The sequence below is a fragment of the Gavia stellata genome, chromosome 28 (assembly GCF_030936135.1).
Source record: "Gavia stellata isolate bGavSte3 chromosome 28, bGavSte3.hap2, whole genome shotgun sequence".
In the NCBI taxonomy this organism is placed as follows: domain Eukaryota; kingdom Metazoa; phylum Chordata; class Aves; order Gaviiformes; family Gaviidae; genus Gavia; species Gavia stellata.
In genome coordinates, this window is record NC_082621.1 from 4287200 (window position 1) to 4314581 (window position 27382).

General features: G+C 61.5%; 1 protein-coding gene across 1 annotated transcript; it reads right to left on the reverse strand.

Annotated features, from left to right (window-relative positions):
• Positions 1-310: 310 nt before the first annotated feature.
• Positions 311-27380, reverse strand: MRC2 (mannose receptor C type 2). The gene is made up of 30 exons (XM_059830175.1): positions 27290-27380; positions 15595-15993; positions 15181-15354; positions 14795-14959; positions 14492-14605; positions 13587-13730; positions 12836-13024; positions 11480-11634; positions 11101-11208; positions 8591-8706; positions 8278-8426; positions 7939-8156; positions 7556-7698; positions 7044-7146; positions 6787-6925; positions 6457-6492; positions 5936-6096; positions 5554-5621; positions 5219-5319; positions 4955-5100; positions 4412-4526; positions 4166-4329; positions 3842-3950; positions 3112-3350; positions 2858-3026; positions 2524-2673; positions 2124-2243; positions 1511-1690; positions 1068-1094; positions 311-531 (listed from the first exon to the last, which is right to left on the reverse strand). The coding sequence occupies exons 1-30, from the start codon at positions 27378-27380 to the stop codon at positions 311-313; spliced, it is 4413 nt and encodes a 1470-aa protein (XP_059686158.1).
• Positions 27381-27382: the final 2 nt, after the last annotated feature.

The following is a 27382-nucleotide window of genomic DNA, read 5'->3' on the forward strand; positions in this document are numbered from 1 at the left end:
AGAAAGCTCTTGAACTGGGGGGCAACTTTCCACAAAACTTTTTAGCCCTGAAATTGCCTCCACGGCTGCTGCAGGCAAACCCGCAGCAGCCGGGGACGAGTCCGGAGGTGGCGGCAGTGACCCGTGGGGCAGGAGGGACCCCAGCTCCCTCTGCTCGCCCACCCGGCCGGACCCCGACCCCAGCCCCTCTCCCTGCCCTGCTGCAACGGTCCCACTGCCGCCCCTGCCCCGTGCGCCGTGGGGATAGCGTGTGTGATGCTCTCCGACCCCCCCCCTCCCCAGGTCCCCGTCCCCAGCGTCCCCCCTGCCGTTAGTCTTGCTGCTCGTTCATCTCCATGTCCGACACCAGGATGTTCTTCTCGGCGGATTCGCTGGGGTTGGAGGTGGTGCGGCTGTAGCGGGCGCTCTCGAAGGCGCCCCGCTCCGCGCTCCGCCGACGCTTGTACAGGTAGACGGCGATGCCCAGCATGGCGCACAGCACCAGTGTCGACAGCACCACCACCGCGATGGCCGTTGTGTTCTCTGGCAGAGCTGCAAGGAGGGGAAAAGGCCGGTGAAAGGCAGCCTGCCATCTCCCGCTGTCTCGTCCTCCAAGAGGGGCTTTGGCTGGTGGGTCTCCAGCGAGACGGGGGCTCTCATGCAGGATGGGTCAGAGCAGGACAGGACTGGAGCCTGCTTTGTATTTTGGGGACATCCTGCCCGTGGCAGAGCTCCCAGGGCCAGGCAGCATCTCTGGGTCGCTCCTGATGTGCACAAACATCTGGGCAGCTGCCTGGGATGGATCTTTGGGATCCCACCAGCAGATGCGGTGTCTGTCCCCTAGCCTGGCCAGGCGGCGTGGACAAGGGCAGGAGCCCAGCAAGGGGCTGGCCGGACGCGCTCCTCAATGGAGAGAGATGGCTCCTGCTGCTGGGGAGTGCTAACCCAGGGCCAAAGCCACCTGGAAATGGGATTTCCCACCCACAAACACCATTTCTCTGGTTATTAATACAAGCCGGGCTGCAGCACAGCCTCCCAGCGCCGGTTCCTGGTCCCGGTGCCGTGCCCAAGCTGATGGTGCCACTCACCTGCCCTGGAAAAGCTGCTCTCCTCCACTGCAACGGCAACACAGACAGATGAGTGCGTGGCCACAGCACCCTCCCCTCTTCCCAGTGCCCGCACCACCGGCCCCGCATCCTCCGCCACTGCCAGTGCCGCGCCACGCAGACGCTGGGTGATGCACAGCTGCGGGGGTCCTCTGGTTCTGCTCCACCACCACCCCACCAGCCTCATCCCGCCTCAAGGTGCTCGCCCAGCCACTGAGACGTGCACAGCCCACCCAAGCTCCACAGAGCCCAGCGGGGGCCTGCAGACCCCAGCTCCTGCCCCTACTATCCCCCTACACTGGAATTGCCCAACACACGTGGCCAGTGCTGCCAGCGGGACAGAGCTCTGCCCTGCAGTACCCTGCCCAGACCCCCAGCCCACCCCACATCAGCCCAGGCACCTCGGGGAGCAGGGAGGCCCCTACCTCGGGGGATCTTGCAGATGACCCCCATGGTGACGTTGGTGCAGGAGCCCAGGCGCCACACGCCGTTGCTGCTCTGGATCCAGTAGCAGCTGTTCTGGCTGAGCATGCTGGGCCCCGTGTCGTGCTGGCCCCAGTTGGAGTAGTTCACGGCGGTGTTGTCATGCCAAACCAAGGTGCCACCTGGGAAATAGAAGAATTAGGTCTCGAGAGGCTGAATGGGACACCCCATCTTTGCCCCAGTTCAGAAAGCATGGGGAGGTGTGACGGGGCGACGGGGAGATGTGATGGGGCAACGGGAGACGTGATGGGGAGACAGGAGGTATGATGAGGAAATGGGGAGAAGGGGAGGACCAGGGCACCTTCCTGAACCCACAGGCTCCAGCGCCTCGGAGGAAGCTCTGGGCTTGAAAGCCACCACTCCCATCCCACCAAGCCAGAGGAGGACACACGTGGCACGTCCTGCATGGCCTGAGGCAACGGGGCTCCTGGTCACACCATGGCATAAGCCCCCCCCACTGGTGCCACCACCAAGGGTTTCCTCTGCTCACCACAGACCTGGTGGGAATTCACGGTGTCGCCTAAGGGGGACAAAACCTTGTTTCTTCCTTTGTACCTTTGGGGTTGAAGGTCATGCCCAGCCAGGCACCCTTGGATGGGCCCTCATACGCCTGGAGGTGCTCCCACACGAAGACGTTTTCCATCTCGTCCTGGATGGACAACACCGTGCCACCAACTGCGGAGGAAAGAGTGTCAGGGAAGAGCCCAGAGCTCGGAGGATGGAGCTCAGGAGCAGCAGTGTCTGAGAGAACAAAGCTGAGGAACCACGCACAACCCATGTGGGAGCTGGGGAACCCCAACACGTAACAGCAAGGAGGAGATGACGGCTGACCAACACTGGACATGGGCGCAGGGACAGGGGTCCCATTCATGCACCCACGGGCATCCTGGGGACCCTGTCCTCTTCCATTGCCAAGGGTGCGTCACCCCCCTCGGCCACCACAGCCCCCCCGTACCTTTCTGGCACCTCCTCATGGCATCTTTCTGCCCCAGGGTGATCTCCATGTGGAAGGTGTAGCAGTGGTCCCGGAAGGGGATCCAGGACGAGTCCTCCAGCGACTTGGGGCAGCTGCCGCTGTAGCTCCACTTGTGCGTGCGGGGGACACCTGGGGAGCACACGGTGCATTGGGGGTACGTGGCGGGGCACAGGGTGTCAGGGTCCCACAGCACGTTGGGGCAGGGATGCACACGGAGCTCCAGAAGGTCCCCAGTGGGATGCCATCTCCACCCCTTGGGCGCTCCCCACCCGGTCCGCCTCCCGCCGAGCCCCCGTGCCCCCCCGACCAGAACCTGCTCGGAGCTGGCAGATGCCCCCCTGCAGCTTGGTGTCACAGCCGGCCGTGCGCCAGCTCCCATCCGTATCCATGTAGGAGCAGCCGGCGACCTGCTGGGGCTCCCCGTCCTGCCAGTTGGCGTAGAAGAGGTTCTCCTCCGTCAGCCACGAGTAGCTCCGGCCTCCCTGGAGAACCATGGGGAGGAGAAGCTGGGGGGCTTCCACAACCCTCTGGGGACCACCGGCCTGGGCGCTTGCCCCCTTCCCTCACCTCGTCGTTGGCCAACCCGATCCAGAGCGGAGCCCGCAGGCTGCTGACGGCCTGGGTGAGGAAAGCCTGGCTGTAGGGGTCGGGGATGGTGGCCAGGGTGGCGTTGAGGGTCTCGCAGAGCAGCAGCGCCTCGTGCCACCTGAGGGGTTTCTGCAGGATGCGGTAAGTGCTGTTGTGGTAAAAGAGGGTGCCGGTGGGCGAGGGGGGGTACGGCGTCCGCGCGGGGCTCAGGGACGGGTCTGGGGGAGCAAAGAGACACGGTCAGAGGGCACGGAGGACACTCCCGCATCCCAGGGGGTCACCCCCTCGTCCATCCCCACCCCAAGCTGGGGTGTCCCTGGCAGCACTGTGCACAGGGCACAGGCACCTGGGGCACCCCGGTGCAGCCGGGGAGGGCAGGGAGGCCACGTCCCAGGGGTGACGAGCAGTGACACCCCGGTGCCATCCCCACCCTGGGGCTGTCCATCAGGATGCATGTCCCTATGGGACACACAGATCCAGGCTAGTGTGCACATGTTCGGGGGTGCCCCACAAACTGCTGGGACCAGGGACCCCCCCCAAGTCAAGCCCATGTCCCCAAGCTCCCCCAGCACCCTGAGCTCCCCCTCATGCTGAGCCCATTGCCCCGAGCTCCCTGGCCACAGCCCCACCACAGCACGGGGCACTGGGGCGGTGGTGGCAGGTCACCAGTGAGCAGAGATTGGGGCTGTCCCCCCCGTCCCCCCACTACCTATGCTCCGCTGGCAGATGTAGCCGTGCTTCTCTTCCAGGCAGTTCCGGTCGTCCCAGCGCCCCGTGAAGTGGGGGGGCGAGCCGTGCCACACCACCACGCAGTTGGTCTGCACGGCCAAGCCACAAGGTCAGCACTGCCCTAAGCATCGCCATCCCACCCCCACGGACACCTCCACCCCAGGGACCCCCACCCCACAGGGCCAGATCCTGCTCTGCCTTCAGAGAGCCACTCTGGCACGCTAAAACCTTCCATCCTCATGATGGGACACGGGGCTGAGACCTTCCCAGGGGATGGGGGATGCTACGGAGGGGTCTCACTCACCGGCTTGTCGCGGGGGCTGGAGGCGCCGCAGCCCGAGGGCTCGCCGGGCGCCCAGCTCGCGTGCCGCAGCGGCTCGCCCTCCACCCACTGGAACTCCCTCTGGGCGTCGTGGAGGCCGATCCAGAGGTCAAAGGAGATGTTGGGCAGCATGGACGTGATGAAAGCTGCAAGCGACAGGCGAGGCGCTGAGGACCACCCCCCCACAGGTCCCCAGCCAGCGGGGCCGGTGGGGGCGGGGGGACCTACCCTGCTCCAGGGGGCTGGCGATGGTGGCCAGGACGGCGCCCTGGCTCTCGCACGCCTGCTTCGCCTCTGGCCACTTCACTATCTCGGCTTTGTCGTGGCCGTTGAAGCTGAAACACTGCACAGGCCGGGGCACGGGCTGGTCCAGGGGGTGCAGCTGCCCCCCCCACCCCAAGCCCTGCACCCTCCCCGCTCACCCACCCTCTGCAGCCCCATTCTACCCCAATGGTCCTTCTCCCCTTCACACCCTCATACCGGCCGGCCCCCCAGCCCCTCCTGCACCCCCGCCCCATGGTGCACCTCTCCCCCAGCATCCATGCACATGCACCCTCATCACCCCCTCCTGCACCCACACCCCACGGTGCACCTCTCCCAGCATCCCTGTGCATGCACCCCCCAGCATTTCCCCCAAAACACGTGCACGTGTCCCTCTCCACCCCACCGTTTCTCAGCCACCCCCTCTCCACTTCGGCGGGGCTGGTGGAAGGGCAGGAGGTGGCCGTCCCCTCTCCGTCCCACCTCCATCCCCTCTCCCTCCTGCCGTACCTTGCTGAGGAAGGGAAACCAGCCGCGGGGACAGCCCCCGCTCACAGGAGCGGGCAGCGGCGGGAGGGAAGGCTTCACGGCCGTCCCATTGCTCCGCTTGCAGATGTAGGGCAGTGCTGTCAGGCACTTCTGGTCCCCCCAGTCCTCTGCAGGGAGAGACAAGCCCGGCATGACCCCCCCGCCGTGCTGGGGTAGGGGTGCCTCCGCTCAGCCTGCAGCCCCAGCCCCTCCAGAGCCCCAGCGTGGCCGGATCCGGCCCCTCACCTCTGCTAGCTGTCATGTACACGCACTTCTTGTCCTTGTTGATGGGCCGGGGCTTGCCCGGCGCCCAGGAGATGAAGTTGAGGAGGGACCCATCGGACCACCTGGGAAAGGCACCGGCAGGAGCACGAGGCCAAGCAGTGACTTGGCACATGGGACCGGTTGCACGCCCTAACTGGGAGCGTGCCCCACCACTGCCCTCTCTTGGGTGAGGAACCTCCAACCCAGCACCCCAGGATGAGACCCCCGAGGTGCAGGTGCTGAGCCACAGTGCTCTGAGAGCTGGGGACGGTGGCATGGGGACGTGCAGGGACGCGGTGGCTCGGTCTCTGACTTACTTGAACCTCCCGTCGTTCTCGTAGGTGTGCAGCCCGATCCACCAGTGCTGCTCCTGGCCCCTGGAAAACTGCACGCCCGGAGAGGACATGTCAGTGCCCTGCAGGGACTGGGTGTCCTTGGGGACAGCTATGGCCACCCCGGGCACGGGGACCGGGCAGCCCCACTGCAGCTTGCACCGCAGCAAAAAGCATCACCTCTCCAAGCCCTAAACCCACACCCAGGCACCGGGACCTGCCGCTACCAACACAAGACCCATCATGATGCCAGCAGAGCCCAGCTGTCCCCAAATAACGTCCCTCCAGCAAAGGATGAAAGAAGCCGGGCAGGGAGCAGCTCGGGGAGGCAGCGGAGCCTGTCCTGGGGTCCCCGTCCCCCTGGTACCTTCTTCAGGTTCTGGCCCAGGAAGCGCAGCTCGGCCTCGCCGTGCACGGACGCCAGCTCCGCCTGGAACCAGCTGCAGATACGCTGCGCCTGCACCCACGTCGAGTGGTGCTCGAAGAACTTGTACTCGGCCTCCTGGTACTTCACCCACTCTTTGCTGCCTGCAGGCAGGGACCGGTGTCACACTGTGGTTGTGCCACCCCGTGCCACAGCCACCAGTGCCTGCCACCTCGTCCCTCGGTCCCCCGCGGCTTCGGCTGCTTTGGTTTTGCCCCTCTCCTGCAGGGAGCGGGTTAGCATCCAGCTGAGGGGCCTGATCCTGCCCAGTCCCTGCAGGCAGCCCCTGCAGCCATGCCACGCAGCAAGGGGCAGCAGGGTGCCTGGGCTCCCCTCCCTCCTACGACCCTACACAGGATCCGTCCTCCGGATAACGCTGCAGGGATGCCCCGCAGGGACTGCACATGCGATGGGGTGCAGATGAGTGTCTACACCGGACGGACACACAGCTGTGGCCAACGCACCCTGTGTCGTGATCTCCGGCTCCTTCACGTCGGCACCTGGCAAAAGGGGAAGGAGAGGCTGTCAGCGGGATGCGGGGCTGGGATGCTCCCGCTGATGCTGGCCTGCAAACTGCCCACGGGCTCCAAGGGCGAGATGCCTTCCCAAATCCCCCCAGGATGAACAGCACCTCTCCTACCTCTCCCAGCCCCTGGATTAGAACTCATCATAAAAGTGCAACCTTCAGAAGCGAGGTGACAGAGGGTCCCCCTGCACCCGCTCCACCAGCCCACAGCCCATCCTCTGCCACGTTATTCAAAGCTGACGGGTTTGGGGGCCTCTTTGCCACGTACCTTTGGGCAGTTTGCAAATCCAATCCAGCTGGGCTTCGCACTGCATCGGCATCCACTGCAGGGAGGCCAGGTCCAGCACCGCGCAGGTCCGGATGTCATCGTCATCGTAGTTACTGCGGTCAAAGTTGTGGTAGAAAAACTGGGGGTCGAGAGAGATGGGCGGTGTTGGGCATTTCCACCAGCGCCAGATTTGCCCCCCCCCCACCGCACCCCAAATGCCAATGGGAGTCATATTGCCACAATCCCCCCGGACTCACCCCCAGCCCGTCGCTCCACCTCCAGCTCCTGTCCCCTGCGGGGTCCCGCCGGTTCAGGCCGATCCAGAACCAGTGCTGCTCGTGCAGCTCCGGCTCCGACTCCCTGCGGGGAGCCAGGGGGAAGGGTGAGAACACAACCCCCCTCCAAACCAGAGATTTTTGTATTTATATACAAATAGGTATTTATAATCTGGCCTTTTTTTGTTTGTTTTCAAAGCCCTCTGTCCCCACGATACCCAAAGGCAGGAGCTCGGATAACAGGAATGCCAGCTCAGGGCTGAAGGAGTTTTAACCCCAAGCTCCATCCCCAAATTACACTGAATTTCCTGCACTTCTCCCGCATCCCCTCTTCAGCGTAGCCGCGCCAACCGATGCACTTTCTGTACACACGTTCACACTTGCAGAGCCGCGTCCGTGCCTCGTCCACGCATGCCAGAGCACGGGCATGGGCGTGAGCTTGTGCCAAACGCGCTTGCTCAGCGGGACACACGTCGGCGCAGCCAGCCCCTCACCCAAAAATCTTGTTGAGGGTGTTTGCAACAAAGTGCTCCTCCTCGTAGCTGCCCAGGCTGAGCAGCTGAGCCCCAAGCTCCCGGCAAAACTCCTGCGCCGTGATCCATGTCTTCTTCTCTTGCAGTTTTTCAAAGTTGAACACCTGGGGAGGGAGGAACCGGCAGCGGAGGGGGCTCAGCACCGGGACAGGAGCAGAGCATCGTCCCCACCCCGCAGGCAGCAGCACCCCGGGGCACGCTGCCACCACCCAGCCTGAACCAGGCTCGTGGGGTCCAGGCTGCCCTTCGCAAGCACCAAAACACACTCCTTCACCCTCCCTGCACCAGTGGGGAGGCACATGGACCCCCCCAATGGCCAGGTAAGCTCCCCCAGCACTCCTTACCTTGTAGCAGTGACGGAGCTTGGAGTCGGAGCTCCATCCCGGGGGGCAGGCGGCGGTGAGGCTAGGCGTGGGGTAGGGGCCAGGCAGCTCGGGGTTGACCGGCGTGCCCAGGTTCTGCCGGCAGATGTACTTGGCCTTGAAGGTGCTGCAGTTCTTCACCTCCCACAGCCCCATGGAGCTGCCGGTGGCCAGGGCCACGCAGCCACCCTTGTTGTAACCTGGAGCGCTCACGGGAGCGGGGAGGATGCCAGCCTTAGGGTCGGACCATGCCGGGCGGCAGAGCCAGCACCCACCACACACGGAGGGACATCCCCATCCCACCCGTGGCCGCCCCCTTACCGGGCTGGTCGCGGTTCCAGTGGGTGTACATGACCTCATCGCCACTCAGCCAGCGGAAAGCGCCTGTCTCGTTGATGTCCTGCAGTGCTGTCCAAAAATACTCCCCGTCCCAGCCGTAGATGAGGCTGCTGACGTAGGCCTGCTCGAACCTGGAGGGGTGGCGAGAGCGGGCGATGCTGCGAGCTCAGATGCTGAGCAGCCCGTGCCACCCCAGCCCGCACACGGGCCATGAGCAAAGCCCAGCCGTCGGGTCACACCCCGCCTTGGGGGACTCGTTTTGGGGCAAACCCACCGCCACCGGCATGGCGCTGACCTGTTGGTGATGGTGACCAGCGTGGAGCCATAGTCGGAGCACATCTTGCGGGCGTCGCTGTAGGGGACACGGTCCTCGCCCAGCCAGAAGCAGGAGGGGCTGTGCCACTTCCAGCCCTGGGGACGGGTGACAGAGGATGTCTGCCACCACTCGCCCCAGCTCTCCCCAGAAGGACAGGAGCGAACGCGGGGGGCGAGAGCAACACCCCATGTCCCCTGCCACCCCCTCCGCCTTCTCCTGGGAGGTCTCCTGCCCCCGGCCACCCCGGCTTGACCCCGCTCAGCTCTGAGCTCTAACAAGCCCCCGGCCCCAGAGGACATGGCTACAAGGAAAACAAACACTCAGGCAGCTTCAAAGCCGGGGAAATGGCTCTCCCTGCCAACGTCCAGCCCCGGCCAGGGTGCGGGGAGGGGAACACAATCCTCCTCTATACGCCGCGGGGCCGAATCCAGAGCGAGTCCCACCGCAGCCTGCTTTAATCCCCCGCCTTGTTGATGTTGGAGCCTCTCCGGGGCTGGGACACAATAGCGCCTGTTTTCTGCCAGAGCAGGGAGCGGGGCGGCCCCGGGGCTGTCAGCAGCAGCGCGGGGAGGGACATGGGGGCTCATCTGCGAGAGGGGACACGCATGTGATGGAAGAGCAAGCTGGGGTGGGAAGGGTGAAGGGGCTCAGCCAGGGGACGCAAGTGGCCCCAGGCTCAGGGACCCTCCTGGCACGGCAGGAAGCATCGCCAGGGTTTTACCCCTGGGTCCCCGGGCACTGGAAGGACGGTGGGGGGGACATGCCATCTGCAGCAGCATCAGCACGGTGGGGAGGGAAGCAGGAGAGCGGCTTTGGGAGACCAAGAGGAAAATGACCCTAAATCCCATTTTTTTCCCCAAGTTGCTGCTCCTGCAGCCTTTCCCCAAAGTCAGTAAACCCAGGTACGGACCCACCCGCAGCCCCTGCCCCGGGCTGGGTCCTGCCAGGGCACCCCTGAGCAGCCGAGCAAGTGGCCCGGCATGGGACAGTGCAGGTCACCAGTGTCCCTAGAGAGGTCCGGATGGCCCGAGCCCTGGGCCTCAGCATCACTAAAACCACACGGGTGCTCTCCCACGCACCGAGCGCTGCTGCAAGCCCCTGTGATCCAAAAAGGGGCCGAGATGGGACCGTCAACCCCAACTGCTGCTTCCAGCTCCCGATCCTGGCGTGCCCCCGCACCCCTCTCCGGCTCTGCCTTCCCCATCACCCAAACCTCCATCCCCCATTGCTTCCTTTAAGGCTGTTCCAAAAATAAAGGGGGTTTGGAAAGGGGAAGAAAAAGCAGCAAAGCCACCAATAAAAACCAGCGTGGTGGCCGGAGAGGACTGGGGCTGATCCTCTGAGCAAGATGCTGCCTCCTCTCTATCAGCCTCTGTATCTGGGTGGCAAATGGCCCTGTTGAGGATGAGGAGGAAGGATGGGAAAAGGTCTTTCCTCGGTTTATTCATCACTCCCAGTTTGTTTCCCAGCGGGTGCATCTCTGCTAGGCACCCAGGGCCAGGGTAAGACTGTGGCTGGAGAGGCAGGAGGGAGTTAAATCTGCATGGGGACATCCTGTAAGTCCTCAGCACTGCTGCGGGGACAAGCCGACTGGTGGCGGTGGCACATTGCCACTGAGCGCCTCATCCCCAGCACCCACCGGCACTGGGGCTCCTCCGGCTCCATGTCTGCCAGTCCCTGACTCTGGCCCGGCGTGCCAGCTCGCCCGGCTGCCGCGCTCCCCCCCAGCTCTCGCAGAGCCAAGTGGCTGCTGGAGTTTGTCTTTGCTGCGACCGGGTAAGGACCTGGGAGGAGTCCGGCAGCACCTCTGGGAGCCGGCCCGGAGGGGCTGCTTGCTAGTCCCAGCGCGTGCGCGTGCTGGCTTGCTCTGAAACACTGGGAGATGTTCAAGAGCGGCAGCGATGCCAGGCTCGCCGCTCGAAGACTTTGCAAAGAGGCACAAAAGCAACTTCCCAGCAAGCGTGGGAACAGGGCAGCCTCAGCCCTACTCGACAGCCGGGGAAACTGAGGTAGAGCGCGATCTGGGTGAAAACCCGCCAGTTTGGTGGCTGTGTCCCCATAACACCCGTATCTTGCCCAGAGAACGCAGCCTGCCATCGCGGGGCTGGCAGCTGCCTCCGTCCCGCCAGGCTCCTGCACGGAGCAGCTTTGCTGCCGGGTTTTGGCACAGAGAGAGGCAAGGGAAAAAAAAAAAACCCACAACGTCCCTGCTGGCAACCAAGCCAGCCCAGGGGGGAGGATCTTGGAGGATGGAGACATGCGTTTTGTCCCAATTTCTTCCCGCGGGCTCATGCAACCACAGAAGCGAGGGGCTCAGCAGCCCTGGGATGCTCTGTTGCACCAGCAGCCCCCGGGCACAGACCTGCAGCTCTGGGTGCTGCTCATCCCGAAATGGTTTTGGGGAGAGGTCCCCCATGACCCCAGAGCCCCGAGAATCAGGCAGAGCCGTGGAGCAGCCAAAGCCACCTTCCGCCCCAGGTGCCCCTCACCTTTCGGCACCCATGGTCATCCTCCTCCTTCTCCTGGCTCACCCGTCCGGGCTTTTTGCAGATGGATGGCAGGGTCTGGTTGCATGGGCTGTCGTTCCACCTCCCTTCCTGCACAGGGTGGAGAAGAGCAGGATTGAGCCCAGCTGACAGCCTGGGGAATTTCCCAGCCCATCCGTCCCCACCTTGGGTCCACAGACTTCCCTTCCCTACATTGAATCCTCAAGGATGCTGTGCTGGATCCCTCCCATCCCAACAGCTGTGATGAGCCAGGTTCAACCCCAGCTGGAGATGCTCCCCAAGGTATCCCTTCACCGGCCATGAGGATGCTGCAGCGCTCTCTGCAGAGGTGCAGGATGAACCCCCCGCCCCAGGCTCTCACCGGTCCCCAGATGGTCACGCAGTCTTCCAGGCTGTCACGGAAGTTGTTGGGCTCGAAAGGGTGCCAGTAGGTGAACCTCACGGGCGTCCCATCCGACCACTCAAAGTTCATCTGCAGCTTGAGGTCATTTAGGCCAATCCAGAGCTCCTCCACGTCTGCTGAGACAGGAGGGTCGAGGGGGTGAAACTGCCTCTGCCTGGCTGAAACCTTGCAGAAACCCCGCCGGGGACATAAGCCCCGTGATGGGACCGTGTCTCTGCAAACCCCGCTGCAGGGCTCAGCCTCTAACCCCAGCGGTGCCAGCAGGCAGGAGAAGGCAGGAGAGGGCAGGGCAGGGCAGGGCAGGGCAGGGCAGCTCCTGCCCGCAAGGACGGACCCGCGGAGGGGGAAACAGGGACATTTGCCAGCAGTTTTCAGAAAGGTGCTGGCAGCAGCAGAGTGGTAAAAGACCTGAGCCCACGGGTCCAGACCAGTGAGCTACTGGTTTTCAACCATTCCCTCCCATCCCATCCCTCTCTGGGAGCGTTGGCATGTCCCCCTCCTTCCTCCACCGTCCTACGGCTCCTGCCTCCCGCAGCATTAACTCCCTTCAGCCCCCAGCCCCTCCCTGGTCCCTGCTGAAGTCTGGGTCCCCCAATGTCCCCACGGTGGGTTTCAATGCCAGGCTCTTCCTCTGCGGAGCAGGGACGGGCTGCGGGCTCGCGGGAGTGCGTCATTTGGCCAGAGGGGCTGCATTCGTATGGGAACAGCAAAACCCAAGCTGAGGGTGACCCTAAGGAGGGGTGGCACAAGCGGGGTCCAGGGGACGGTGGCACAGGTGCTCCCCTGTACCACCACGTGATTGCTCGGGCTGGAACTTCCCAAGTACCATCCCAGCACTGATACATCCCGACCTGGGAAACTTCAACCCAATTACACTTGGGTGAAGCCAGAACTGGAAAGAGAAACCTGAGACGCTGCAGGCACGTCACTTGACCTGCTGCGGGGGACACTCCTGTCCCAGGCAGATTTAGCAGGAAGAGGTGCAGCCTCCTCCAGCAAGCCCAGTAGGACTTTTTTTTCTATCCTTTTCTACATTAACCAACTGGGACTGGTGCCATTCCCAGCTGCAGCTGCGTATTTTCTTCCTTGGCACTGCAGGCTCCTGGGAACAGGTTTTACATTTGCTGGATGGAGGATGTGCCCGGGACATGGGCTCCTCCAAGCAACACATCACCGCCCAGCCTGGGGTCTCCACTCCCTTTACAGCCAACAAATTAATTCAACGTTGCAGCCTCCATCCCTCTGAAGTGACCTTTCCATGGACCCCAAAATCAGACAGGAAGAGTGCTGCGGGCACAGCGGGCTCCCCCTTACCTTGCTTGATCTGCTTGGTGACAAACTCCAGCTCGGAAAGGGTGTGGATGCTGACCAGGTCCCCCCCGCTCCGCAGGCAGGTCTTCTTCGCCTCCTGCCAGCTCTTCTTCTCTCCCACCAGACGGTAGCAGTTGGACTGGAAGGGCTGCCAGCTGGGCTCGCAGTCCACCTTCACCTCCGACCACGAGTCTGGCAGGACACGAGGCAGCCTGAGGGCTCCTGTCCGGCTCTCCAACCCTCTCCTTGGCAGGGAGAGGACCGCAGGCAGGGACCACAGTCCCGCAGGGTGCTCAGGAGACCAAGCCAAAGCAACAGTGGGAAAGCTATGGCCAAAACATAATGCGCAACAGCAAGGTGCTGGCAGCGGTGGCTTTAGAGCTCCGGGGACAAAAGAGAATCTCTTGTTTGCAGAGGAGCGATGGCAGAGCAGAGCGGAGAGCACCCCATCCGCTGGGGACCATGGGGGACCCTCCTGCTCCTCTCAATTCCTCCCCTACCGCCCAACCTGTAATTGCACCAGGGACTTCTTGGGGGATGCTCCTCGGGAAGGACTTTTTCCAAACCTAGGCACCCCTGGGGAGCTCAATCACTGCTCCACAGACCCAGTGCACCAGCAAGCTGGGGACACCATGGGCATCTCCACGGGCTGCTCCGGCATGCGGGCAGCATCCCCTGACTGTGTCGGGATGGAAGCACACCCGGCCGGGATACGGGGCTACCCATTCCCGGTGCTAGTCATCCCCCAACTCACCCGTCAGGAAGGGGTCGGCAGTGGCGTTGGGCTTCTTTTTGCAGACGTAGGGGAGGGCAATGCCACAGTCGCGGTTCTGCCACCCCCCAGACGACTCAGTGCGGATCACCCCGCAGTTCTCCTCGCTGGGGTTGTCGGGCTGGTCTGGAAAGCGGGGCGAGGGGGGGACACGCTGCTGAGGAGCTGGGGCAGAGCTGCCAACGCTGCCCACTCAGGCAGGGCACTGCGCAAGGGCAGGTGCTGGCAGAGTGGCAGAGTGCGGCTCTCCCCGCTCCAACACCAGTAAAGACCGATTTATTTTGTTATTTCATACGATGAAGATGTGACCCCGCGTGCCCGGGATTATTCATTGTGCCTCAATGCATGAGAACCTGGAGCATCACTGTTTTACCCAGAAATGTCGATGCCAGTCGGGGGGGTCACAGTACCAGACCTGAGCTGCTCCCGCCTGTCCCCAAACCTCTTCCAACTGTACCGGTGTCCCCACGAGTGCCTCTGGGTGACAGCACTGGGCACAACCAGCGCAGCCCTGGCAACGGGTCCTTCTGCCCCCTGAGCACCCCAGGGTTAGAGATGGGTGTCTGCAGTTGGGGACCACTCCTCAGCCGCACTCCAGCACTGAGCTGGGATGCAACGACCCTCCAAACAAGGAAGCTCAACCCAGGTTATCCGCAGGGCTGCCGAGGGTTTGCAGAGGGACAATTCCTGCTCCAGCACCCTGTGTCCCCCCTCCAGCTCCACGGATGCCCCAGGCTGCTCCACAGCCCCATGGGGCTCCCTGTCCCCAGGCAGCGAGGGGACACCCCATGGCAGCCCGGGTCACCCCCCCCCGCCATGGGGCCATCTCCTGTGGTCACAGGCTGTTCCCCGGCCCTCCCATCACCACCGCGACCCCCCCGTCTCACCGCTTTCCCAGTTGAGGTACTTGAGGGGCGAGTTGTCCGACCACTGCCAGCCTCCGTTAATGTCCAGGTCGTTGAGCCCAATCCAGAGCGTGGAGCTGTACCCCGTCAGCAGCCCTGGGACCAATGCAGCCAGAGGGGCAGGATCAGTCCCCCCCAGCCCCAACTCAACCCCCAGCCTGTCACCATCCCCAAACCAACCACCCGGGGCAGGCAGAGCAACGTGGCACTGGCGATGGCTGCAGTGCCACCAACTCTGTCCCAGGTGAGGAGGACGGGGGTGCAGCCGGGCTGCCATCGTCTCACCGTTGATGTAGGTCTGCTCGTGGATCTCGGTGATGCTCAGCAGGTTGGCCCCTTGCTGCTCGCAGCTATTCCAAGCCTCCCGCCACGACAGCGTTGACTGGAAGTTGAACTGGTAGCAGCTGTTGGTGAGGTGGTCCTTGTCCCAAAAGGTCTCGCAGTCATTGCCTGTGGGGACGAGCAGGGTGAGCACCCAACGCAGCCCCACCCACAGCTCCAAAAAACCCCGGTAAGCCAATAAACCCCAATAACCTGTGCTGCTCCGGCACCACAGGCTGCTCACAGGAGCAGGGACGAGGCAGGAGGGAAGGGCAGAGGCAGGAAAGTCCCCAGGAGGGATGAACATGGGGTTTCTGCTTTCCCCCGTGGGACAAGTCCCCCCTGCTTACTCTTTATGGGGCAGAAGCCCCATCGCTCGTCCTTGCCGTAGTCCTGGGTGGTGGCACACCAGAGATGGCCGTCCTCCCGCCCCGTGCTGGTGCACTCGTGAAACCACTGGTTGTCGTACTTGAAGGGGATGGTGCACGGCTTCCCATGCGAGTTGCCCTGGATGGTGTAAATCTCTGCAGGAAAAGAGAAGCCCTTGCTTGAGGCTGCATCTACGGCAGGCTGGAGGGAGGTTTGGGGTATGGGGTTGGCCCAGCATGGGGGCTAGTGCTGCCCGCTCCCCGTCACCCCGATCCTGCCTGGTTTGGCAGCCGAGCTCCCTGGGCAGGACCCAATTGCTGCAGCACTGCGGCCTCAGCTCGCTTTTGGGGCTGGTTTGGGTTATGGGATAATACTAATGCCCAGCGAGGCATTACCAGAGTACGGCACGGAGCACAGATCCTCCTCGGTGCCATACGTCCTCCACTGTGAGCCGCGCGCCTGGTCCCCCCTGTCCAGGGAGGAATTGCCCGGACGGGCGCCGAGATGCTGGGAGAGCTGCTCCCCGAGGCCGCGGCAGCTCCAGCGCATGTTGACAGACTCGCGGTCGCACTCGTAGGTGGCCAAGGGGTGCAGCCCCGCCGTGGCGTTGGCCCCGTGCCACGACACCCCCAGGCACTGCATGGCCCCCACGTTGAAGAGGCGATTTCGTGAAACCCATTTCCACTGCTGGGCCGGGGCGCTGGCGTTGCAGCCCTTGGTGAGTCTCACCAGCGAGTCCTTCGTCTCCAGGCAGCCCTGCGCACCCGCGTTGTAGATGAGGAAGACTTTGGAGTCTGGGGAAAAAACAGAGGGAAAGGGTTAAAGCATTGCTGGGGATTTGGCATCGTGCCATGCATCACCCCTAACCCTGCCAGAGCATCCTGGCTCCCCTTCCATACACAGCAAGTTTTGGGGTGCATCCCTTGCACAGCACCCGGCACACCGGGGTCCACCGCTTCCCTGCAGAAATAACCCCGGGGTTTGCCGCAAAGCCTGTCCTCGGGGCGATGGGGTCCGGGCAGGGTGACACGGATGGGTGTTTGCACCAAGCGTGGTGGCATCCCCATGAAGCACCAGCAAGCAGCTTTTGGGCACTGGAGTCGGTGCAGAGCTGGCTCGCTCTAACAGCATCATCAGAGCCGTTCAACACTGAGTTCCCATCGGCAGCACCCGGCTGCAACATTCCGAAGCATCGCAATGAGCCCTGCGCCGCTGCTGGAGGAGCCCACGCCAATGGCTTCAGCACCAGCCATCTGCTCCGGGCGGAGAAAAACAGAGCAGGGAAATAGAGAGCACATCCGTCATTTTTATGTGTATTTGGGGATCTGTTGAAAAAAAACTGCGGCGCAAACAAGAACTTTAGGGGAAGGTCTCCCACTGCATGAACAGGGCGTGATGGAAAACGCCTGCACGCAGCCACGGCTCCCAGGGCATGGCCCCAGCCCCAGCAAATACAAAACGTCGCGGCGGGACCCTCCGAAATCCCAGCCCAGGCGTTGGGAGGCGGGAGCAGAGCGAGGGGAATCGCTGCCAGCAGATAAAGCGCTAGCGCAGCTGCGGAGGGGAGAAAGGCTGATCTCAGCCCCCCCTCAATGCACGTCCCACAGTCCTGCCCGCTGTGATGGCCCAACCCTGCATCCCCACAGCAATTTCCCGACCCCCAGCATCACCCCAGCACCTCAATCCATCTCAAAACCTGTATAAACCAGTAAACCCAGGACATTACACTGGGACATGTTGCTCCAGCTTGACGTGTCATTTTTAAAAGATACTTTATTTCTTCAAATGCATGTTTCTACCCTAAAAAGCCGCCCCCGGGGCTCCGCGCAGCCGCTTCTTGCCCCAGCGCCCCAGCAAAAAGCTGTCCGAAGCAGCAGATGGAGACGACGACTTTTATCGGGGTTTGTTTGTTTTAAAAACGATCCATTTTTTTTCCACCACAAGCATTCACCAGAAGTCAAAGCGAACTCACGGGCCCCGCTATATTTAGCTTTGGTTTGCTTTGGTTTTTTGCCATTGTACGAATTTTTTGGGCTGAAAAGGTTTTCATTTCCTATTCCCCCGCAACCTCACCCTGCCCCAGCTATGTTGTTACAGGCGGCTCCAGCACATTCGAGCAACAAACATCTCAGCTCAGCGAACTTTCCTGACTTGTCTCTGAAAGGAAAAAAGAAATGGAAGAAGAAAGACACCCCCATTTCATTTCAGAGCTTCAGCATCAACCCAGCTCCAGAAAAGAAACTATGTAAAAGCCCCGTGCCCCAGCCGCAATGATATCAGTGATGACCTCAAATAAATGAAAGTGAAGCCCATTCGCATGACATCTCCGGGGAGCAGACTCTGTGCACATGTAACAGAAAAAGGCAACGACGAAGAAAAAACATTTAATTTCTCGGAAAATATTTTTTCAATCACAGCAAATGAGAAAATAAGCAAAAATTCAGATGGGGCCAGTTTTGGCTGGCTGAAACTCAGGTCCCTTAAACTGGTGCTGGTGTTTCCCCAGCTGGAGCTGGCTTGATCCTGACCTGGACATCAGGAGACCAGCTCATCCCCCCACCAAACGCCCATCTCACCGTGCCGGCATCAGCCCCGGCATCACCCAGCCCATCGCTCTCCCCTTCCCGCATGCCGCAAGGGGTGGTGCAACCCACCTCCAGCACCGGGGCTGGGGTCTTTAAGCGCTTCTGGGGTGATGCAGCACCAGTGCCGCAACCCGCTGGACCCAAGTACCAGCGCTTGGGCAGGATGAGGCCTCCCTGGGTCACAGCGAGCCAAACACCGGCGCTTTGGTACTAGGAATAGAAAAAGCTGTTCTACTGCGAGCACCGCCGCGGCCGTTAGCAGCAGGGGTCAGCAACGGGACACCCTTCTCGGCTTATCTGCTAACCTGGCTTTGTACAAAAATTAATAGCGCGTTGGAACAGCCCTGGAGCCAGCCCCGGGAGTCGGTGTCGGTGCTCAGCGCCACATCGGGGCCGTGCAGCATCACGCAAGGGCAATGCTCAACGGCAACCAGGCAGCAGCACGGTGCTCAGAGGAAGCTGTCCAGACTGGAGGGGGCAGCCCCGAGGCTGGAAAAGCAAAAAATAGCATTTTACTCTAAAAAGAGATGAGCTGGAGGTAGGAAATTACAGGCTAAGGGTTTTGGGCTGCCCCCGCACCCCGCGGGCAGCTCAGCCCACGGCCCCTTTGCTCAAAGCAGGCAGAAGCGTGTCCCCCCGGTCCCTGCCGAGCCATGGAGGAACGAGAAAGCTTTAGCACCATCTCAGCCCTCGCACCTCCCCAGCGCTTCCATCTTCTCCCCTTGCAAAATCCGCTGTGCACCAACGGCGGGGAGCTGCTCCCGGCGAGGCTGGAGCTGGGGGTACAACCAACACACATCAGCAAAGGCACGTGCTGCGCTTCACCCAAAATACGCTTTTCTTTCAGTTATTTACAGGGAATGTGGGGCTGACGTGACCCCCGTTGGTGTCCATGGCGCTGGCAGTGGCGCTTGGACAGGTCCCTGCTGCACTGAAAGCAGTTTTCCGCCTCCCCGACCCCACTCCCCGGCACAGCGGAGCCCGATGGGCTTTGACGCCTGTGGAGGAAACAGCTCCCAGGGGACTGACTGTCTATTTTTGCGTGATGTCGCTTACTTCTGCCAAATCTGCGCTCTTCCAGACCATCTCCCAGCTGCCGCTTGTGGAGAAACCTCCGAGATGCGGCCGCAGGCACTCTGCCGCAGAGCACCAGCCTGGCTGCGGTCGGCTCCAGCTCCACCAACGATGCTCAGCGACGAAACCAAGCACCCGAGTGAACTCTCTCCGCTCCCACCCGGCTGCTGATGAATGGGATGGATGAGGAGTTGGGCGGGATGGGGCCATTTTGTATTGATGAATCCCCTCTCCTAACCTGGTATCCCACAGAGCAAACCCAACCCTCGCAAGAGGCAGCTCCAGAGGAGCATCCCAGTGGGACTGGGAATGTCCCTGTCCCTTCCAGGGCTCCTTCTCCTGCACTGCCCTCCGCAGCCATGGCACAGCTATGGGTGACTCCTTTCAGAGGTGCTCCTTGGGTTTTTGCACCCACCTGCGGACTCGAAACCCCACCGGCAGAGCTTCCCAACCGCCCTCCAGCTATGGAAATTCAACCACGGCAAACACCGGCAGATCCTTCCCAAAGAGAAGCTGCCCACTGGTGCGGGACGAAGAGCACTGGAAAATTCAACTGCTGGATGCTCTGCCTGGAATCACCAAAATTAAACCAGGACTGGATCTGATGAGTGCTGGGGTAGGCACCCTGCGCACCCCGTGCCTCTCCCTCCTGCATCCTACATCCTTCGAGCGGGGCCAGCGCAGAGCAGCTCTGCTCCACTGTGTCCCGCTCCTCCTCCTCCTCTGCGGAGGAACCCTGAAAGCAAAGCAAAACCCCACGTTTTCAGCAGGGACGCTGACTTGTCCCAGCCACGCAGAGACCTGGATGCTGCCTCTGGCTTACTGGTATGAGTGTGGAAACCAGCCGGTGCTACGAGGCAGCGTGATGGTGGGGACGGCGGGGAGCTGGGGCTGCGAGACACCAGCTCTGCCCGCAGAAACGCTCTCCTCTCCCACGTGGGAAACACCGGGATGCTCACACTCCGGCACAACAGGAGAAAGCGGCCTTGGCACCAGCGGCTGAACGCTACAGAGATGGAGAAGCTGCGATTGTTTGGGACAGCCCTCAAGGGAGTTTTTCTACCCCGTGCCTGGCTCCAGGTTCTCGGGGGTTTTTTTAATTAAAAAAAGGAAGTTTTTAGCCAGCAGAAAGTCTGAAGGGAACTCAGCTCAAGCCTTCCCACAACAGCTTTACCACCCCACAGCAAATAAGGAAAGCTTTGCAACCTACAATTTTGGGGAACGTGGGCAGCACCGGATGAGAGAGGCAAGGGGATGGGAAGGCTCCAGGGGACAGAGGTGGCTGTTGGCAATGGCAGACATAGAAAGCACTGTGGCACAGTGCAGACGGGTGCCCTTGGCACCACCCTGCCCCGAGCACGTCCCAGCCCGGCCACCCACACCAGGACACCCAGAGCACCCCTGCTCCATTGCATTTGTCACCCTCCCATCACCAGCAACAAATGCAGGGAGCAAATTTAAGAGAGGACTGAAGCTACAGCTGGACCCTGGTCCCGGTTATCCCGGGCTGGAGCTGCTCCAGGGCTCTGGCCACGATTTCATCCGACAGCAGCCGAGAGCAAACACTGGCCCCAGCATGGCAGTGCCGCTCCGACTCTGTGCCCGCATCCCCTGCCACCCCCTGGGCTCCTCTGCGAGGCTCACCGCAGCACCCACTTGATGGCAGCGCCCTTCATGCAGCTCATGGGCTGCGGTGGGGCTCAGCCACGTCCTGCAGCCACCCTGGCGAAGGTGCTCCCTGCCCGGTGCTCTCGCTGGGGATTGCCCTTTATTTGGGGTGTCCCAAAAACCCCAGCTCTAAGCCCGCTTGTGCGGGAGGCTGAGCACGCACAGAGCAATGGGGACGATCCCCTCCTCAAAGGTTTCTGTGCTGCTCACATGGCCGCGGATGTGGTTTGCTCCAAACCACCCGGCAAAGGCAGCAATTCCTCGGAGCGCGGCACGGTGCCCCAGCCACAGCAGCAAACTGGGCTCCATCGGGGCTCTGAGACCCGGGAGCTCCTCAGGGGGCTGCAGACCCCCGCACAAGGAAAGCAAGCCTGCTAATGAACGCCTTCGTTTGGATTTGGGATCCCATGCAAAAGTTTTACCCGTAACATCCTGCAGCAAGAAACGCACCCTTCACTCACATGGTGCATAAAGAAAACTCCTCTCAGCTGGAACCTCCCAGTTTCACGTGCTCTCACCCACCGGAAAACAAGGCACAGCAGCCCCAAGCCAGCTGCTCCAACCTGCCAGCTTTCCAGCCTGTTATTGCTGCCCGACGGCAAGCAGCGGCTCCGAAACCCACGCCACCCTGATGGAAGAAAAGCTGCGGGAAGTGACAGCTCATTCACAATAAACAAGGTGGGGATGCACCAGGCTCGGGAGGAAGATCAGCAACGGAGAAGCAAAACCCCCTGGAATAAAAAACAACAGAAAAAGAACCAAAAAGTGTTGCTCGTCAAATACAGGAGGGTTTCACCGGACAAAGCGAGCCTCCGCCAGGCTCAGCTTGCACAGCCCTGCAGAAGAGGAGGGAACCGCTGGGATGGGGAGAGACCCAGCCCAAAAATTCACCCTCCGGTGATGTTTGGGAGTGCGGGACCCCAGGGCTGCACCCCAGCACTGTGCCCAGTTGGCTCTGCTGATGGATGCTGCAAGGGCACAGAACAGCCCCGGCTCCTTCTTAAATTCCATATTATTGGATGAAATATTCCTCCGGAGCAAAACCCCCTTCCCGGAAAGAAGCTCCCAGCAAAGCCCGGCATCACCACCGCTGGCATCCGCACCCCCGGCAGTCACTCCGGGTGTGGCTGATGCCATCCCCAAGGTCTTGGCACGGAGAAGAGCAAAAGCATGGCCATTGCCATAAAGAGCAGCAAATTTTGGCCCGAGGAAGGAGCCTGTGTGTCCCTCCGAGGCCTGGGAAAGGGAAGCGGTGATAAGAAAAGCAGCGGCTGTACCCGTGGGAGCATCCATCCCAGAGCTGGAGCATCCCTGCTGCCATCGACCACGGGGTCCGAGAGCAGCCCCAGCCCGCGGGGAGGGCACCGCTGCTCCACCTCCCCCCCGAGCTGCTTTTGGGCATCGATAAACTCTATACAACCCCTTAAAGAGCAACTTCAGATTAAAAAAAAAAAAGGGGGTGGGGGGAAGGAAATGCAGAGGGTATCAGCAGCTTCAGGGCACGCTGTGAGCTTCTGGCTCAGGAGGGGCACCGGCACCGCTTCCATCTGCTCAAGAACCGATGGCAGACACCAACCCCCCACCTCTGATGCTCCTAAATTAGAGGTTTGCACCAAAACATCGATGCTGCCCGACGTCCCGCAGACTCGCCCGGGCCCAGCACATCCCCGGCGCTCGGCTGGGGCCAGACTCAGCCAGAAGCAGCTCTGGGTGCTCCAAGGCAAGCTCCAGAAGAAAAGAGGGGGGTTGTTGTTTTGTTTTTCAATAATAAAGCTCAGGGAATAAGGAGCAGATCTCTTGTTACAGGGAAGAAAGCGAAGCTCCTGACGGCCTCGTTGGGGGCGTGAGGCTCCCAGAGCGGCACTCGGAGCCGAGAAACTCCTCTTGGCTCGCCCAGCAGCGCAGAGAGAAGCCGCTGTTTATACGGTGGGAGCTGTATGAGACGAGCTCCTTACTTGGCTGCGACCGGAGAAGGCTACCTACCACCCTGCTTACTCTCTGCTGCCTCGCAAAGACTTTGGATGGGGTCCACATACCGCATTTCAGCCTCTCTGCAGACATTAACAAGTCCGGTCTCCCCGCGCCCTGCCCGGCATGCAGGCAAATAAATGTATTCCACAGGGGATGCTTGCCTGTGGGCAGCTCAAGCGACTCACCCGCAGCCGTGGCAGGGGACGAGGGAGCCAGAAGCCCCAGCATCTGCCTCCGGTACCCAGCAAAGGGTGGAAGGATGTAAGTTTTCCCCAAATTTCCCCCAGACCCTCTCCAGGCTCCAGCCCCGCAGCGGCTGCATACATCCAGAGGTGAAAATCCCAGGTTTGCCGACTCCCTGGGAAGGCAGGAAGAGGACGGCAGTGCCATCCATCCCAACAGGCTCCAGCCGGGATGGAGGAGCGTGATGGACCCGCTGAGAGCACAGCGGGGAGCGGCAATGGATGGGGCTCCCCCGGCCAGACGACCCCTCCCAGGACGCGGTGGCCGGCCTCCCCGCGAATGCCTGTCCCACATACGTCTGCTCACCCAGCCACAAAACCTTGGCACCCATTTGCCCCAGCTCGCTCCAAAGCATCGCCCACCAGCAGCACGGACCCCCCCGGACAGCAAATTTGCGGTCCCGTCCAGGGGCGTGATGTGGCGTGCAGGACAGCCCCGACACGTGTCCCCATAGATGGGGTTCCAGCAGAGTTGGCTGAAAACTATCAAATTGTTCAACACTACTAAAGAAACTCCCCCAAAAAGAAATAAAAAAAAAAGGATCCCAAGATTTTTCCTACCTTGTTTCTCCAGCACCATTCCTGGTATTAACACCCCCAGCGGCACCATCAGTGGCTCAGGACAGGGGATCCCCTTTTTTCACCAAGACCAAGCACATTTGCACAGCAAGGATCAGCCCTGGTGTCCCACAGCTTTTTTTTTTTTTCATTAAAATGATGTTTAACAGGAAGCTTTTCTCACCGGCCGCTCTTTGCTTGCCTCGTGCCCAGCACTCAAGGGCAAGACCGGGGTAAATGAGGCTGTTCCCTGCAGAGCCCAAAGCCATTGTGTCTGGATTCAGGCAGAAGAAAGGGCTTGATCTCCCCATTCCCGGTCTTGGAACCATCCTGCAAACACGCTGTTTTACACGGAAAATCCCATTTATGTCCCTGTTGCGACAGCACAAGGTGCAGCGCAGGATTGAGCTCTCACCGGGATGGGGATGAAGGGAGCATCATGCTTGAAGAATGCCCTGTGCCCCCTGCCAACAGCCAAATTTCTGCTCCTGGGCTAAAGAGTACTCCCAAGAATTTGCAAGTCAATCCACTAATCATTTTCTAATCCTTAATTAATTAAAGATGGGTCCTTTAAGAAAAAGAGCATCTGTGTGGGTCTCTCTTGGGCTCCGAGCAATCTTAAGAATGAGAAAAATGTCGATGCTCCACAGTCTCGGCACAGTTCAAATTAATTAAAATCCTGCTCCTTGGCCGCACGTGAAGAACAAAATTTTACAAATTGCTTTAACAACCCTTCGAGGAAATGGCTGGGTCGGGACGGGCTCGAGCGGGCTGCGAGGGCGGCCGCCGCACGCGCTCCCGCTCCCACCCAAGAATCGGCCATGCGCGACGGAGCCAAGCTGGGTGCGACGCACCGGCGAGCAGCGCCGGGACCTCCGAGCACCCGCCGAGGCACCAGAGCCAGAGTCTCCCGCTATGGATTTATCAGCCGGAAAAGACAGTTTAGCAGACAACAATTATACCCCCTCAGCAGCCATTTGCTTTGATTTTGGGGAAAAAGTTTCCCGGGAGAATATTTAAGGAAGAGGGAAGGCAGGAGCGTGCCTCTGCCCCGCAGGGAAAGGTGCAAAATTCAGCCAGAAATAGAGTGGAAGAGAGAAATCTGCAACGTGGCTTTAACCATCACCGGAACCTCACGCCTGAAAACGCCTTCTCGTGTGCCGGCAAGGTGTCCCGGGACAGCACCTTCACTGGGAAACCTCCCGGGGCCACCACACCACCCTGGGCGGCTCTGGGGGAAGGGGACAGTTTTGCACCGAAGGCTGAATCTCTTTTGCTTTTCATTCTTGTAATTCTTGCGCAAGCAGCCATCCCTCTCCCCGACGCCTCGACCCCGTCCTGCCTGGCCGGCTGCTGAGGCTGCAAGCGTGCCGGGGCGGCGAGGTCCCTGGCTGTCCCCTGCGCCCCGCCAGGCACGGAGCTGCTGTTAGCAGCAAAGCCGACACCTCCGTTCCCCTTTCCTGCTCCCAAATAATCCAAAAAATATCAGGTTATAATTTCCTGGAGCTGCGTTTTCTGTGCAACAAGCTATTTCCATTGCAAAGAGGAAAACGGGGAGGGAGCTTCACGCAAAGGCTGCTCTGTTTGTTTTACAGGCTGTAAATTCTTCCCTGGGTCCCTTTCGCCCCCTCCCCTCGCCGCAAAGCCGGGGCTGCAGCTCCTGCCTGCAGCCGCAGGCGCTTGGTCCCGCACAGGGCACCGGACGGGCGGAGAAGCTGATCCAAAGCACCGGCAGAGCCATGTCCCCACACCGACGCAGGGACCTGGTCCCGCCTGCAGCTACGGTGGGATGGCAGCTGCTGCCTCAGTTTCCCCAAGAGAGGTGTGTGGGTGCTCAAGCGATGCTGCAGAGATGGGGCAGCCGGTGGCGATATCCCACTGAGGAGCCACAAACCTCCTGCCAAAAGCCCCGCTCCAGCTTCCCGGCTGTCCCGGCGGCAAGGATTTGGCACGAACCCCTCAAGGAAGCGTCGTCTCCCCAGGGAAAGCAACGCTGTCTGCCGGGCCAGCCCTCGAGGCCCCTGCCGCGAGCATCCTTGCAAAGAGCACTCGCTCAAAGGACTCTTGGGACTAACCCTCCCCGATCCCAAAATCCCAGCGAGGATCCTTTAGGAGCTGCAAAGCCAGCCTGGAGCTGGGGGACCTCAGATGTGGCACCTCCTTTGGCACCTTCGGTCTGAGCCGGGGGCGATGCTGAGGAGAGCAGCGGAAAAGTGGGGATGGGGCGGGGGGGAAGAATTGAGGGTGTTTGCACCCACTGGCCGGCGGGACGCTCGGCGGGAGCAGCGCAGCACCGCGGGCTGGAGGCAGCTCAAAGCTGCCTTGTTCCTCGCTCTGCCCCGGCACAGGGCCGGCTGCCACCGCGCTCCCGCCTCGCCGCCACGAACCGCCGGGACAGAGATGCCTCTGTCCTCGGGCTCACGCGGGCAAGGGGGACTCGCCAGACCTGGAACCCACCGACATTTTTCAGGGCGAAACAGCCAGAATCGGTCCTTACAGGTAGCTAAGCCCTGCGGAAATCAAGTAACCCCCTTAAAACCCGCAAAAGGAGGAATTCACGGCCCTTAAGGAAATTATGGGGAGGTTTAACGGGAATTCAGCTGCGGAACGTTGGGGGTTCAGCTGAGATGCCTCCAACCAGCAGCAAACCCTGGCACCACTCTCCTGTACGGGGGTCTCCCTCCCCATCGCCTCCTCCCCTCTCCCAGAGCAGCAGTTTCTCCCGGCCGTGCGCCTCCGCTCCCGGGCTGGGTCCCTCGCCTGGCACCACGGGACCGTCTCCCAACGGCATCGCGCCACAAAGCGACGGCAACCCCAGGTCTGCCCCTTGCCATGCTCAGCCCCGGAGGGGGTGCTGGGCTGGGGGGGAGAGGGGAAAGTGGGGGGCAAGGGGGGGAGGAGGGGAACAGAGCCCTCCCTCCCATGCCGCCGTTTCCTAATCTGCTTTGGATTTGCTAAACGTACTCTCGTAAAATAGGCCAAGGGTTTACGGTTGTTATTGTTCAGGCAAAAGTAGCCAATTTTGCTTTTTTTTTTTTTTTTAAGTTTTCTCAATAGGGCCAGATTAATCCAAGGAAGCAACAAAAGCCGCTCCTCGCTTCTGTGCGAGGCTGTCCTGGGGTACAAAGTGTCTCAGATGGCAATTCCAGGGGCCGTCCCGAGGAGCCTCAGGCGTCTGGCACATGGTGTCTTCAGAAGGTTTTTTAAAAAAAAAAAATACAACCCGTTGACTTTCTTGTGAGAAGTTACAAAAAAAAAAAAAAAAAAAGGAAGTCTACAAATACCCACTCGGGCCCCGATCCCGCGGGGCACTTTTCTATAGGATTAACACGCCGGGGAGGGGGGGTCGGGTCAGGATGGGAGAGGGAGGAGACCTCCAACAAAACCCTTCGGCCCCTTCCCGACCTCCCCCTCCGCGAACTGCCCTCCCCGGGGAGACAAAAGGCCGGAGCGGGGCTGCGGGGCGCTGCGGGCCGGCGGTCGGCCCCGGCCCCCCGCCACCCCCCCGGAGCCGCCCCGGGCCCCCCCCGCGGCCGCGGAAGCGTTTCCGCCGGGCTCGCCAGACGCTGCGTGGCCGCACGGCGCGGGGAGTTAAACTAAAAATAAATAAAAGCGAGCGAAAAGGCGGCGGAACGGGGAGAAAACACGACGCGGCGAAACTGGAGAAAACAAAACGCGGCGGAACGAACCGCGACTGAAGGAGGATGAAGTAAAACAAACCGCCGTAAAAGCAAATAAAACATCCCGGGAGAAAATAAACCGGAGCGATGTGAACGGCGCCGGAGCGAAGCGGCACCCCCGCCCTCCCCGCCGCCCCCCTCCCCGGGCAGCGCCCCGCAGAGCCGGGCTGGGGGCGCCGAGCGCCTCCGGGGGGGCTCCCCCGACCCTCCCCGCGCTGCTTTCGCTCCCCCCCCCCCCCCATTAACTCGCAGGAAGCCGGGGGGGGGTCGGAGGAAGGGGGGTCCGGCCGGAGGAGGGAGGCGCGGTCCCACCTGGGTGCGCAGCGCCGAGCACCAGCTGGAGGCCGAGGAGGCAGCAGAGGGGGGCGCGGAGGGGCCGCGGTCCCGCCGAGCCGCGCCCCATGC

Bases quoted from the DNA above. Each gene is read 5' to 3' on its own strand.
- MRC2 (XM_059830175.1), bottom strand. From the start codon at position 27,380: ATGGGGCGCGGCTCGGCGGGACCGCGGCCCCTCCGCGCCCCCCTCTGC. The intron at 7,699-7,938 runs GTAAGGAGTGCT...CTCCCTCCCCAG, and splicing joins AGCTCCGTCACTGCTACAAG to GTGTTCAACTTTGAAAAACT. The intron at 5,320-5,553 runs GTAAGTCAGAGA...TGCCTTTCCCAG, and splicing joins GAGAACGACGGGAGGTTCAA to GTGGTCCGATGGGTCCCTCC.